The sequence below is a fragment of the Muscardinus avellanarius genome, assembly GCF_963383645.1.
Source record: "Muscardinus avellanarius genome assembly, chromosome: 1".
Lineage (NCBI taxonomy): Eukaryota > Metazoa > Chordata > Mammalia > Rodentia > Gliridae > Muscardinus > Muscardinus avellanarius.
The window spans coordinates 66,255,231-66,269,048 of NC_137786.1; the positions used below are offsets into that span (position 1 = coordinate 66,255,231).

The window sequence follows — 13,818 nt, forward strand, 5'->3', positions numbered from 1 at the left end:
TAAATTAAGTGAACCTATCTAGATGTTATAACCTTTAGTAAAATTATAGTTATACCAATTAAAGCAAAACCAATGTACTAGTAAGTAACATCTCTCCATATATCCTTTAATGAGTATCTACTAGAAACATATAAACACAGTAAGTGGCAAAAAGATCTGTAACAGAATAGAAGATACATGCAATACCAACAAAATGCATAAAGTCTAAGAGCACCATAAAAATACATTGTCCAAACATTAGAAGAATCTAATCAGTGCTTAAAAGAACCTATTTTTTCATTATGGTAATTAAACTGTTATCAAAATTTACCAGTACAAAAATAACTTTCACAAACTGTTAATATAAATAGTCTGTTCAGAACTCCCCCAAATAAGAAAGCATTTATTTATCACTCTAGAACTGAATATCTGAGGCTCATAACTTAATTATGAACAAATAAAAACTTCCATATGTATATGCTAATCTATTAGGATATAGCTACTTTACAGCTAATCTAAGACTATTCTCAAAGGATGGCCTAAAGACTTCTATCCCAAAAGAATATCATTTAGGTTAAAAAATGATTTTTAAGAAAACAGCAATTTAGATAAAATTTAACAACAGTTCCCCAAAGAAATCAGTAAACATTTCAACCTCATGATCTCCCTATTTTACACCTTTCTAAGCTGTGTGTGTGTGTGTGTGTGTGTGTGTGTGTGTGTGTGTGTGTGTGGTACTGGGGATGGAAGCCAGGGATATTCTACCTTTGAGCTACATGCCCGGCCCTATATATATTTTTTAATCCCTTATTTTGAAACAGGGTTTCCGTAAGTTGTGGAGCGCTTCACTACAGAGCAGAGGAGGCTGACACTGAACCTGTGACCCTCCTGTCTTAGCCTCCCAAGTATTGGGATTACAAGCATGTGTCACCACGCCTGGTTCCCTAAACTTTTTAAAGCACTTGAGGAAACATTCTCAGAAAAATATTAGTTCACTAAAATTTATTGACTAGGAATATTTTTGCATAGTTTATGACATGGACATAAAACAATACTACAGCATTTGATTAAGGAGTACTGGGTGTATATTAAGTACATGACTAGAGAATATGCCATGCCAGGTATACGAAAGTGTTTTCAAAGTTTAAAAATAATTTTAGAAAAGTATCTCTGAAGATGGGCATGGCGGTGCTTGCCTATAATCCCAGTACTTGGGAAGCTGAGATAAGAGAATTGCAAGTTACAGGCCAACCTACTTAGCAAGACCCTGTTTCAAAACAAAAAATAAAATAGGGCTGGGGGTATATAGTATAGAGGTAGAATGCCCTTGGGTTTAATGAGAGAGAGAAAGAGAAGGGAGGGAAAATAAAGGAGGGAGGGAGGAAGAGAGGGAAGGAAGGAAGGAAGGAAGGAAGGGGAAGGGAAAAGAAAGGAAAGAAGGAGGAAGCAAGCAAGCACACTATCTTGGAGCCAAGCGTGGTGGCACACACCTGTAATCCTGGTACTTGGGAGGCTGAGATAGAACAACTGCGAGTTTGAAGCTAGCATGCAGTTACATGGAGAAACCGTTTTCAAAATAAAAAATAAAATAGGGCTAGGGGTATAGATTAGAGTGAGAATGCCCCTGGGTTCAACCCCCATACTACATACAAAATACAAAAAAGTACTTCTGGATAAAATTATATGTCTGGAAATTACTTTAGAAACAACATAATGATACAGGAGTGCATGTGAGTCGAGATTAAACAGACTTGCCATTTTTCATAACTATAAAGTTAGTTGACTTGTTCTTGGAAGTTCAGTTTATATTTTGGCCCAAAAACATTATGATAAAAAGATAAAAATTAAAATATGACTATTTCTCTAAAGCTATGCAGTCACATTTTAAAAATGAAGCTTATAAAGAGTACAGAATAAACTATAACTACATTACTAAAGTCTTCAGGGCTGAATGAAAAGCAAGGTCTTCTTTCTGCATTTTAATTAGTGAACTCGTGAGATTTAGGAGTATTATTTGAATTTTAAGAAGAACAAAGTAGCTATTATTATAGTCAACACTTAATTAACTTGACTGACTACATCACTGTTCTGTGTTTGCACTTTTTAAAATATAGACATTCTATTGATTTTGCTCCTTTTTCTACAGCAAAATGGCAGAATCAACCAAATCACAGAAGTACTAACAAAAATCTTTTCTATTCATTCTTTTTCCTTAAAACAAGTATTAAGGAAGGAAAGCAAAACAAATAGTCTAAAACTAAAGACAACTAAAATAGAAGATTCTAATCTCACAGGATTAAATTTAAAATATAAGATTTCAATTGTCTCTCCTTGCCATGAAGAAAAGAATATCCAGTCAGGCATGGCAGCGCATACTTATAATCTCAGTTCTTAGGAGGCTGAGACAGGAGGATCATAGGATAACAGTCGGCTTCAGCAACTTAGTGAGGCCCTTCACAACATAGCAAGACCCTGTTTCAAAATTTAAAAAGCAAAATACAAAATAAGGCTGGGGCTACAGCTTTGAGGTAGAATGCCCCTAGGTTCAGTCTCCAGTACCCAAAAAAAATGTCCAATAGAAATGCTTGGGAGTTTTAGATTTAGATAAAATTGATTCTAATATTCTATTTCTAATTCATGAACTACTGATCTGATTTCCATATATCTTTTCCAAGATATGAATATTTATAGACTGATAGTGTGCTTATATTATGCATTTGACCTAAATGTACTATTAATAATTGACAGCAGATACATGGGTTCAAAGGGCTGAGCTGTTCACTCAAAGTTGTTGATAATGAACTATGTGACCTGGGACAGCTCACTTAAAATTTGGGATTTAGTCTTCTCACAAACAAATCAAGGGCACAATCTTTCAAACTTTGACATCTTACACTAAGCACACACAAACATACAGGCATATATTGAAACAGTTTCTTTTTTCTTTTTTCTTTTTCTTTTTGCAGTAGCAGGGACTGAACCCGGGGAATTGGGCATGCTAGGTAAGCACTACCACTGAGATATACCCCCAGTCCTCCCCCCACTTTTGTAAATTTTATTTTGAGACAAGGTCTTGCTGAATTGCCCAGATTGGCCTCAAACTTCTGATCCTGCTACCTCAGCCTCCTGAATAGCTGGGATTATAGGCATGCACCACCATGTTTGGTCCCAATTCTTTGATGTTTTCTACTTGGTTTTATTTTTAGAATGCCATATGTAATCTATAAATTGATTTCAAACTAATGCAGTTTGGAATATCATGGATTACACCATTTCTGACATCTCTTCTTTCTGACATTAGAGTGTTCTAACATTAGTTATAAGATAATCAGTCTACCTCCAGTAAATCTTGATTTTAGTCAAGAAACTAAATATTGGTTAATATAAAAATCAAAATATGTTCATTAAAAGTTTTTATAATTGTATAGTTAAGTGTTCCTGAAATAATAAGAACTATAAGATTATATAATGCCTTCAACGTAATTAAAAACTTAAGTTGAACCTGGTAAGCTTTATATTCAGAACTCTGTCAAATATCTCCCTGATTAATCTATTAATTTTAGTTGTCAAAGAGGTGGTATCTTTAAGTCAAAGTAACTCCTACTAGATTCCCCAAAACTGAGTCAGTTAGATGAAGACCAATCCCACATAAGTAATGTCAAATGTAAGGACCAACAAAATAGAAATTTAGAAAATTTTAGGTGTAAAAAGTCAATTAAAAATAGCTTTTTACAAATGTTAAATGTGAGAGTTTTAATTTCCAACTGTCATAGCATTTAATGCAGATGGCTCAATTTAAGTGATAAAAATCAAACATAACTGTTAGTACAGTTAAGTCCATTTATTAAATGAGTGTGTTAAGTATGACTGAATAGGAAGAAAACGTTTCCTTCCTTCAACATAAGTATAATAATTTCAAAACTGCATAGCATAATTCTTCATTTATAATGAAAGGATATACCCTTTGTAAGATTACCAAAAAATTGTAGTCTTTTGTTAAAAGACTATAACTCATTTCTTTTTTAAAAGACTGTGTTTAACAAAACAATGTGAATATACAGTCTTCAGACTGGAGGAACTAACAGTTTTCCTATGTTCAGTCATTTTTATAGCTATAAAAGAAAATGTGTTTATACTATAGTAGTTAAAGCACAAATCCATACTCTAAAATATATCTATTTTATATAAAATGATTAGCATTTTTAGCAACAAATTTGAATAGCCTCACAGCTGCTTTATCCCTGTTCATTCCTGAAAACAACTTTATCTTGTTTTCAAGACCAAGAATTACACTGTTTTAAAATCGGTCTTCCCTAAAAAAAAGTACAATAAAAGAAAATTGTTTTCTTAATTTTTTTTTTTTTTGTGGTACTGGGGTTCCTGGAAGCCCTTCTACCTCTGGGCTACACTCCCAGACCTATTTTTACATTTTCATTTTGGAAACAGGGTCTCCTAAGCCAGCGCGCGCGGCTGGCTTGGAACCCGTGCGATCCTCCTGTCTCTGCCTCCCAAGCGTGGGGATTACAAGCGTGCGCCACCACGCCCGGCTCTTTTCTTAATTTTAAACTAAAACTACTTAGTGAAAATCATTCAAGGATAAACATTAATATTAGAAGACAGATTAGTAATAGACATTTGTTTTATATTTGCAATACTGCTATTCCATAGACTTTTTTTTTATCCTAAAAGTACTATAGCATGGCCAATAATTAATGTATCTGGTTTGAAACACACTTAGGACAAACTATCTTTGTCAAATGCCAAGTTCTTTAAAATTCAAAAAAACAAGTGAAGCTTTATCTCCTGTTGGTGTGCAAAAATAAATCTTCGATGCTACAAGTTTCTCCTGCTTCCTTCTGTGAAATCACCTCTAACATTATGGTAAATCTTAATTTCAGAGTGGCCTATTATTTTTTAAAAATTTATATATATATCACTTATTTCCTTTAAGAATATAAATGTAAATAGAAACATGGTTAGTAAAGGGGGCCTTGAAAATTCTGTTAAAAAATAGAAGGGATTTACAATATTTTTTTTTCGATGAAAAACAAATTCTCTGTAATTAGCTCAATACTTCTTTTACTATATAAGTGAAAAAAAAAAAGTTCATTCCAGCCCATCTAGGCAACTAAAAACAATAAATTAATGAAAAAAGTCTGACCTGGAATTCTCACTCTAACTCCAAGATTTTCCGAAATCAAATGAACGTTCATATTTATACATTCTACTTAATCATGATTGTTGAATTGAATCTGTACCTATGTGAAAATGGCAATGCATTCTGAGTTGGTTCAGTCCTTGGCTCCGAGTTCTGAGTCACGTCAGGTGTTCTTTCATCATCTGTCCCATTGATACTTTCTGGTGTTAAAGGAGACTGAAGATCCCCGCCTGCAGATTCCTTAAAAGAGGAGTGGGAAATAAAAAGTTATACTTCTCTTCAAATATACACATCACCTTTTTTTTTTTTTCTCATTTGGGGATGAAACCCAGGGGCATTCGACCTCTGAGCTACACCCCCTGCCCTACTTTTTATTTTGAAATTGGGTCTAAGTTGCAGAGGGCCTCTCTAAGTAGCTGAGGCTGTGAACCCTGATCCTACGAGTCTCAGCTGGGATTACAAGTGTGTGCCACCATGCCTGGCCACACATCATCTTTTAACACTAAAACTATGATGTGTCCTTTCTTACGGAGCAAATTTCAACTGAAATTTAACTCAAAGACTAAAAGTTGAAAGAGAAACAATTTTTTAAATCAAAGCAACTCAGCAACTCATAAAAAAAACTTGCCAAAACACAATACAATTTAGAAATGCAAACATAACACATTTTCCCCCTGAATATTGGGATTGAATGTAGGGAGGCTCTATAACTGAGCCACATGCAGATTTTTCTGTTATTTTGGCACAGGGTCTAGTTAAATCTCGTAGGCTGGCCTCAAACTTGGAATCCTTCTGCCCCAACCTCCCAAGGAACTGGGATTAAAAGTATGTACCACCACAGCCCGGTAACATAATATAATTAGAAATTTAGTTCAAAGAAATTTAAAAATTTGGGAGTTAATATAAGTAACTAGTTGGTAAGAATAAAAGTTAAAAATTACTTCAGCTGGGCATGGATGCACACACTTGTAATCTCAGTACTAGAGAGGTTGAGACAGATTCGCCGCCAACCTCAGCAACTTAGTGTGGCTCTCTGCAATTTAGTGAGATCTTTTTCAAAATAAAAGAATATTAGTCCTCTATCAGAGGAATAGGTGGCAAAAATCTTCCATTCTGTTGACTCTTGGTTGAGGTTCTTGATAGTTTCCTTTACTGTACATCAGCTCTTCAATTTAATGCAATCCTACGTATTGATCCGTCTTTTAGTTTCTTGAGAACTCAAAGAAACTCAGTACTAAGAAACAAATAACTCAATCAAAATTGGTCAAGGGAACTAAATAGATACTTCATGAAAGAAGAAATTCAAATGGCCAATAAATGCATGAAAAAATGTTCAACATCATTAGCAATCAGAGAGAGGCAAATCAAAACTACCCTGAGATTTCACCTAACTCCAACTAGAATGGCAATCATTAAGAACACAAACAATAACAAATGCTGGCAAGGATGTGGAGAAGTGGAAACTCTACTACATTGTTGGTGGGACTGCAAATTAGTGCAAACACTTTGGAAAACTGTATGGAGAATCCTTAGAAGAATGGGAATGAATTTACCATATGATCCAGCAATACTACTTCTGGGTATCTACTCAAAAGAATGGAAACCAAACTATCAAACTAATGCATGTGTATCTATGTTCATAGCTGCACAATTCACCATAGCCAAACTATGGAACCAGCCAAGATGTCCATCAACAGATGAATGGATTACAAAACTATAGGATATGTACACAATGGAATTTTACTCAGCCATAAAGGAAAACACAGTTACATCATTTGCAGGGAAGTGAATGGAACTGAAGAACATTATGCTAAGTGAGATTAGTCAGTCACAAAAAATAAAAAATCAGATGCTCCCTCTAATATGCAAAATCTAGGAAGAAAATGGGTCATAGGAGGAACTCTAGATGAAGAAGGAGATATTATAGATGAGCAAATAAGGTAACCTAACTGAGGGGGATGAGAAAGGAGAAGAGGGAAATTCCATAATGAACATGATGTACATTCACAAAGATATCAAAGTCAATCACTAAGCCAAACATGAGCAGGAGGGAGGGGGAGAGAATGGGGTGGGAATTGGGTGATGTGTGCATGTATGCCTCCACCATCCTGTACTCCATTAAGATATATGACTACAATACACCAATAAAAAGTTAAAAAAAACAATAAAAGAATAAAAATTGGGTTGGGGTGTAGCTAGAAGGTAGAATGCCCCTGGTAAAACACACACACACACACACACACACACACACACACACACACCTTCAGAAAAAAAATGAGAGGAGATAGGATTTATTCTGGAGGAGGCAATACACAATAGAAAGATGCAGGGGAAAAAAAGAGAAGGAGGGGAAGAAGGAGAGCAAAGAGACAATACAATTTGCAACAAAGCGTTAGAAATATATCTATAACACTCTCTCTATATATATATATATGGTGGTACTGGGGTTCCTGGAAACCCTTCTACCTCCAGGCTTCACTCCCAGACCTATTTTATATTTTTACTTGGAAACAGAGTCTCTTAATTAAGCCAGTGAGGCTGGCTTCAAACCTGCGCGATCCTCCTCCCAAGTGCGGGGATTACAGGCATGCACCACCACGCCCAGCTTATTCTTTATTTTGAAACAGGGTCTCACCGAGTTGCAAAGGGCCTAAGTAGCTGTCCTCGAACTGAACCGCGATCCTCCTGTCTCAGCCTCCCAAATGCTGGGATTTCAACTGTGCACCACTACGTCTGGCTCAAAGCATAGTTTTTTTAAAGGGCTTTTCAAAAGGGCAGACAAAGTGGTATGTATCCGCAATCCCAGTACTCTGGGGGGTGAGACAAGAGCATCTCAGGTTCAAGGCCAGTGCAAGTAGCAAAACCACTTCAAAATGAAAAACAGAAAGGGCTGGAGATGCAGCTTAGAGGCAGGATGCCTGGGGTTCAATCCCAGAGAACAAAAAAAAAAAAAAAAAAAAAAAAAAGCATGTTAGTATTTGCTCATGAGAAGAAGAAATAGTTCCAAGAGTACATAAAAGCATAAAAGAGAAATAAATCCCCCTTTTATTACAACTGCACAAGCAGCCAAAAGCATTTCAAAAACTTCTATAAGTTTTACATATGCTAAAAATAGCACAGTGAAATTTTTAACATATTCTAAATATCTAGTTATTTTTCAATCTAAATTTCATGTATTTTCCTAAATACTCAAATGTGGTGTGTTGAAACAAACAAACAAACAAACAAACAGCCAGGCAAGGGCCTCACTAAGTAGCTGAGGCTGACTGTAAACCTGTGATCCTCCTGTCTCAGCCTCCCAAGTACTGGGATTACAAGTGTGTGCCACCACATGCAGCTAGAAAGAAATTCTTAAGCTTAAAATGGCTGCCTATTTCTATAGTAAATATTAAAATACTATCTATTTGATATGCATATGTGTGTGTTTGTATGTATGTGTACATACATGTATGCATGAGTCTGTATGTCTTCAAGTACATGTAAACCAAAGTTGATAAGAAGATCGAAAAAAGCAGACAATAGAATGTAAATAAAAACAGAGCTAGCTGGATGTGGTGGCGCATGCTTGTAATCCCCGCGCTTGGGAGGCTGAGACAGGAGGATCGCACAGGTTCGAAGCCACCTTCAGCTACTTAGTGAGGCTCTCAGCAACTTAGTGAGACCCTGTTTCCAAATAAAGTATAAAATAGGTCTGGGAGGATAGCCCAGAGGTAGAAAAGCCCCTGGGTTCCACCCCCAGTACCACACACACAAAAAAAAACCCAAAACAACAAAACAAAACAAAACAGAGCTAGTGAATCTCCCCTTTGCCTTCATATCCTATTTTGGAAAAATAGAACCACTAACTCATATGTTACCTTGTTTTTCACGGTTTCTGGGAAATGCCCCCCATAGATCCCACCAAAATAAATAAATTGCAGTCAGAGAAAAAAAAATAAAGGAAGATGTAATTTTGAAAATCAGAATGTGAGAAACTATCAAGGAAGACAAAACTAATAGATACGACCATATTATACATGAGGAGTCTGAACTCAACTGTAAGATTCAAGAAATGCTTCTTAAGAACTCTCTTTTCCCATCTGGGCAAGGTGGTAATCCCAGATTTGAGGATAGCCTCAGCAAGTAGTGAGACTCCAACCTAGCAAGAATCTGTTTTAAAATTAAAAAATTAAGGCTGGGCGTGATGGCGCACACTTGTAATCCCTGCGCTTGGGAGGGGGAGACAGGAGGATGGCGCAGGTTCGAAGTCAGCCGCGCTGGTTTAAAAGACGCTGTTTCCAAAATTAAAAAAAAAAAAAAGGTCTGGGAGTGTAGCCCAGAGGTAGACAGGTTTCCAGGAACCCCAGTACCACCAAAAAATTAAAAAGGGATTGAATATAGCTCAGAAGTAGAATGTCTCTGTGTTCAATCCCCAGTACCAAAAAGGAAAAAAAAAATTATCTTTTTCTATCCATTTATGAATTTCATGAAAGAAAGAAACTGGAATATCTGAATCACTTGGGGGTGGGGGAAGAAATGAACTTGCCTAGCAAGCTGGGACCAGCCTCGGTGTTATGACCACTTACTCTAAGAGAAGATGGATGGGAGGCAAGGACAGCACTGCCCTTCCCCTCGAGACCCAGTAGTACCACCATCTTCCATTAAATTCCAATAAAGCCTGAAACTAAAATTCCTTTTTAATTCCTTTATGGCTCAAGTAAAGGCCTGTCAAGGGTGGTGGCACATGCCTGTAATCTCAGCTATTCAGGAGGCTGAGGCAGGAGAATTGCGAGTTTGAGGCCAGCATGGGCAACTTAGTGAAATCCTGTCTCAAAATAAACTGGGTGAGGAAAGAGGGCTGAGGATGCCTTTCAGTGGTGGGGCACTTGCCTAGCATGTCTGAGGTTGTGAGGTTTAATTCTGAATAAAACACACACACACACACACACACACACACACACACACACACACGCATGTAAAACAGGGCCCTTCCTCTCACCATTTAACATTCATGGAAGACCTATTCCACGCCCATCTTTCACACGTCAAGGAAGTAAAGAATCCCACCTTCTCTGAGCAGAAGCTCTGACAGGAAAACCCGGGGAAGAAGCTAATGGTTTTTGAGTTCCCATGCCAGTAGAGATGCAAAGAAATACTAGGCAAGAGATTAGAAGAGCAAACTGGTACATAAATGAAGATGGAAACCAAGAGCTCAAGACAAGGACACCCTACTCCTTTGTTGTAAGTTATTCCTTATACTCAGTCTCCACCCAGAGCCACCACCTCTGAAATCCCATTTTCTAACAACCACAGAAGTTCTTGGAGGACTGGGGATGTAGTTCAGGGGCAGAACATTTGCAATGCATACACAAAGGTCTGGGTTCAGTACCCAGCAATGCAAAAAAGAAAAATGTTCTGATTTCTAGATTAACCCATGCTTTCCCTCCCCTGTGTAAAGCATGTAACTGACTGCTGCTCAGGGATAGTGGGCCAATCTCCACTCTGCTTACATAGTTTACACCCACCTGTTGTATCAGAGGCTTAATAAGAGCTGGCTGCATTTGTCCCAAAGCTTTTTATGCCAATTATATTTGTACAGTTATACGAATGAATTAAATATTATGCAAATTCATAAAATTTGATTGTAAGAGTTGAATGAAAGTCAAATAAAAAACTGAAAGGAACATGGCTAAAAATTAAAACACAACCCACAACTGAATTAGGTACATGTGATATTATGTAGTATTAGATAATATATAATGTGTCAAAAATGAAATAAAAATCTAATATCATACCTGAATTTCTTTGCAAGTGCCAAGGTTTAGCTCTACTTAAAAGAAAAAAACCTAGAAACTGTAAACAATTAATTATCAGTATGGTTTATATAAAAAGATGAGGTGAGATTCCAGCCAAAAGGTCATATTCAAAGGCTTTACATCAAAATATTGGTAAGCCGGGCATGGTGGCACACGCTTGTAATCCCCGCGCTTGGGAGGCTGAGATAGGAGGATCGCACAGGTTCGAAGCCAGCCTCAACTACTTAGTGAGGCTCTCAGCAACTTAGTAAAACCCTGTTTCCAAATAAAATATAAATGGGTCTAGGTGTATAGCCCAGAGGTAGAAAGCCTCTGGGTTCCACCCCCAGTACCACCACCACAAAAAAAAAAAAAAAAAAAAAAAAAAATTGGTGAATAAGCCAGGCATGGTGGTACATACTTGTAATCCCAACATTTGGAAGGCAGAGACAGAAGAATCCAGGTTCACAAACAGCCTCAGCTACTACTTAGTGGGGCCCTTTGCAACTGAGAGACCCTGTTTCAAAATAAACAATAAAAAATAGGGCTGGGGGTGTATCTCAGAGGTAGAAGGCTCCTGGGTTCCATGCCCAGTACCACACACACACCCACAAAGGTGAATAGATAAAACATTATATTACTGAATTTGAATTAATAAGTTTTCAAGTGCAAATTAAAAAAAAAAAATTCCTCACATTAACTGACTCCAGTCTATTCTACTTTCTTCCTATATATTCTTCAATCTCATCTAGACTTACTACAATTTCTTAACTCTCAGCTGTACAGTAGTTGGTCGGCCTCATCCTGGCTTTAATTCTCACATACTAAGCAAAAGGCACAACTTAGCTCAAGAGCTGGAGAACGGGGAAGTGACTAACTTTAATCTAATGCTAGATTCCTTCAACTCAAGCCTTTATAGGTGTGGAATGGTTTGTCCACAGCACTGTTTTTGCCCCAGACCAACAGCATCAGCATCTCCTGAAAAGGTGTTAGAGACGTAAATACTTGGGACGCCACCTCAGACCTACTGGATAACTATGTGGGTGGGACTCAAAATTCATATTTTAACATGTCTGATGGAGGATGTATGCAATTAAGGCATTTGTATTTTCTCAAACAAGTGTTATGTTCCAGATATAGTGTTAAGGCTTTATATCAATATCCTCATGATTACAACCACATCACCACCAATAGCTGTCCACATTTATTGAGTATTTACTATATGCTATGCATTTGCTAAACCTCATGCAATTTTCACAATAACCCTAATATGGACATGTTGTTCTTATTCCCATTTTATAGATAAAGAAAAATAGAGACTTGCCTAAGTTCATAAAACTTGTAAGGGTTAGAGCAAAGACTCACGTCCAGGATCTAAGCCTATGTTATTAACCTGACACTGGGTAAGGCGACAGTGTCAGGTTAATATCATTCCTTCCACCAGAGAGAAGCAGTATCTCAGCAATCTATACTAGTCTGACTAACTAAACAAAAATATAATGGTCTCAAATAGGAACTAAGTTTAATTCATTACAAGTTCATTGAAGTCCACTGAATATTATCTTATTCAATGTCTGTTTATTGCATTTTCTTATAAAAATAGAATTATTCACTGGAGGAATCAGAGCTCTGGGCTTTTATGCTTAAAAGTATCACTATACTGTCAGAGCACTTAGAGAAGACAGAGTCAAGGGAAGTATAATGGAATTTTGGCTTTAACCCAGAATAAACCTTGAGTCTGAGGAAATATGTCCTTAAAGCACACTTAACAGAGTTCTACTTTCCATACATTAAAAGAAAATCAACTCTGTATACTAAGTGGGGTTTATCAAATAAGAGTTGGGAGCCAAGAAGATAAAGAGCAAATATGTTCAAAACAGTTCAACCATGTATTCACTAAATTTCAATTTCTCTATTTCAAGAAAATTCCAGAAAAATCTGTTACTGTTGATATTACTCCAGAGAAACAACTGTAGCATCTGATTCTTCCTTTTCATAAAAGCTGAAATATTCTTCAGAAATAATTACTACAGAGGATGCAGCACAAAGCTGATCCCTACTCTTAAGAATAAAATTAAAATTAAAATTAACTTTTGAAAAGTTTATTATAAAAAGCTGAACATAACTGACATCCTATGAATCATACATTAAAAACTTTGTATGAGTACTGAAATTTAACTATTAGGTGAACTTTACTTGGAGGTATAAATCTTTTATTTGTAGGCAAGGTACAAGGGGGCTCAAACCCAAGGCCTTGTAGGTGCTGGCAGGGCACACTACTACTGATTTATATTCCCAGTCCTTACTTGGAGATGTAACTTCCAACTAAAAAATTGTGATGGGCAAAAGAAGTCGTTTGTTAATGAAAAAATGATAGTTTTCTAAAATCTATATTCTTTGTGCCTTGGTGCTCAGCATAAATGTTGTAACTGATGAACATACACTTTAAAATATAGCACCAGAAGAAGAAAAAATCAGAACAAACTATACTATTTACACATTTTTAAATTTTTCTGTATTTTCTGATGTCCTGATATTTTAAAAATACATTTCAGGCTAAGAAGAAACCATCCTTATCTCTGAGAGTTGGCTAGTTCTTAGAGATAAGGGCCCAGTGGGATCATGCCTGTGATAGCACACTAGCCAGTCCAGAGCCATGCTTCCTCTGGCTGGTCTACACATGTTGGAGATACTATTCTTCTGCTTTAACTATTCCAGGGCCAGGTGCCAGGCAACTAAGAACTACCTGAAATTATTTTAAGTGGCCAATGTTAACTGCTCTCTCTGACCATTCATCTTTCCCATGGACATCCCTGAATAAGGCCCTAGTCTGGCCTCCCCTTGCTCTTGCTTTCTGCCTCCCAACCAACCGAAAGGAGCCCCGTGTGGCCACACATGAACAGCCAT

At 36.8% G+C, this 13,818-nt stretch overlaps 1 protein-coding gene across 1 annotated transcript in view; it reads right to left on the reverse strand.

Moving 5' to 3' along the window:
- The window catches only part of HOMER1 (homer scaffold protein 1), a gene marked incomplete at both ends in the record, with an annotated part of 143,597 nt that overhangs the window by 71,404 nt on the left and 58,375 nt on the right, over positions 1-13,818 (reverse strand). The window contains one exon of the mRNA XM_080705961.1: positions 5,238-5,377. Coding sequence (XP_080562087.1) covers positions 5,238-5,377 — 140 coding nt within the window. The remainder of the gene's footprint in view (positions 1-5,237; positions 5,378-13,818) is intronic.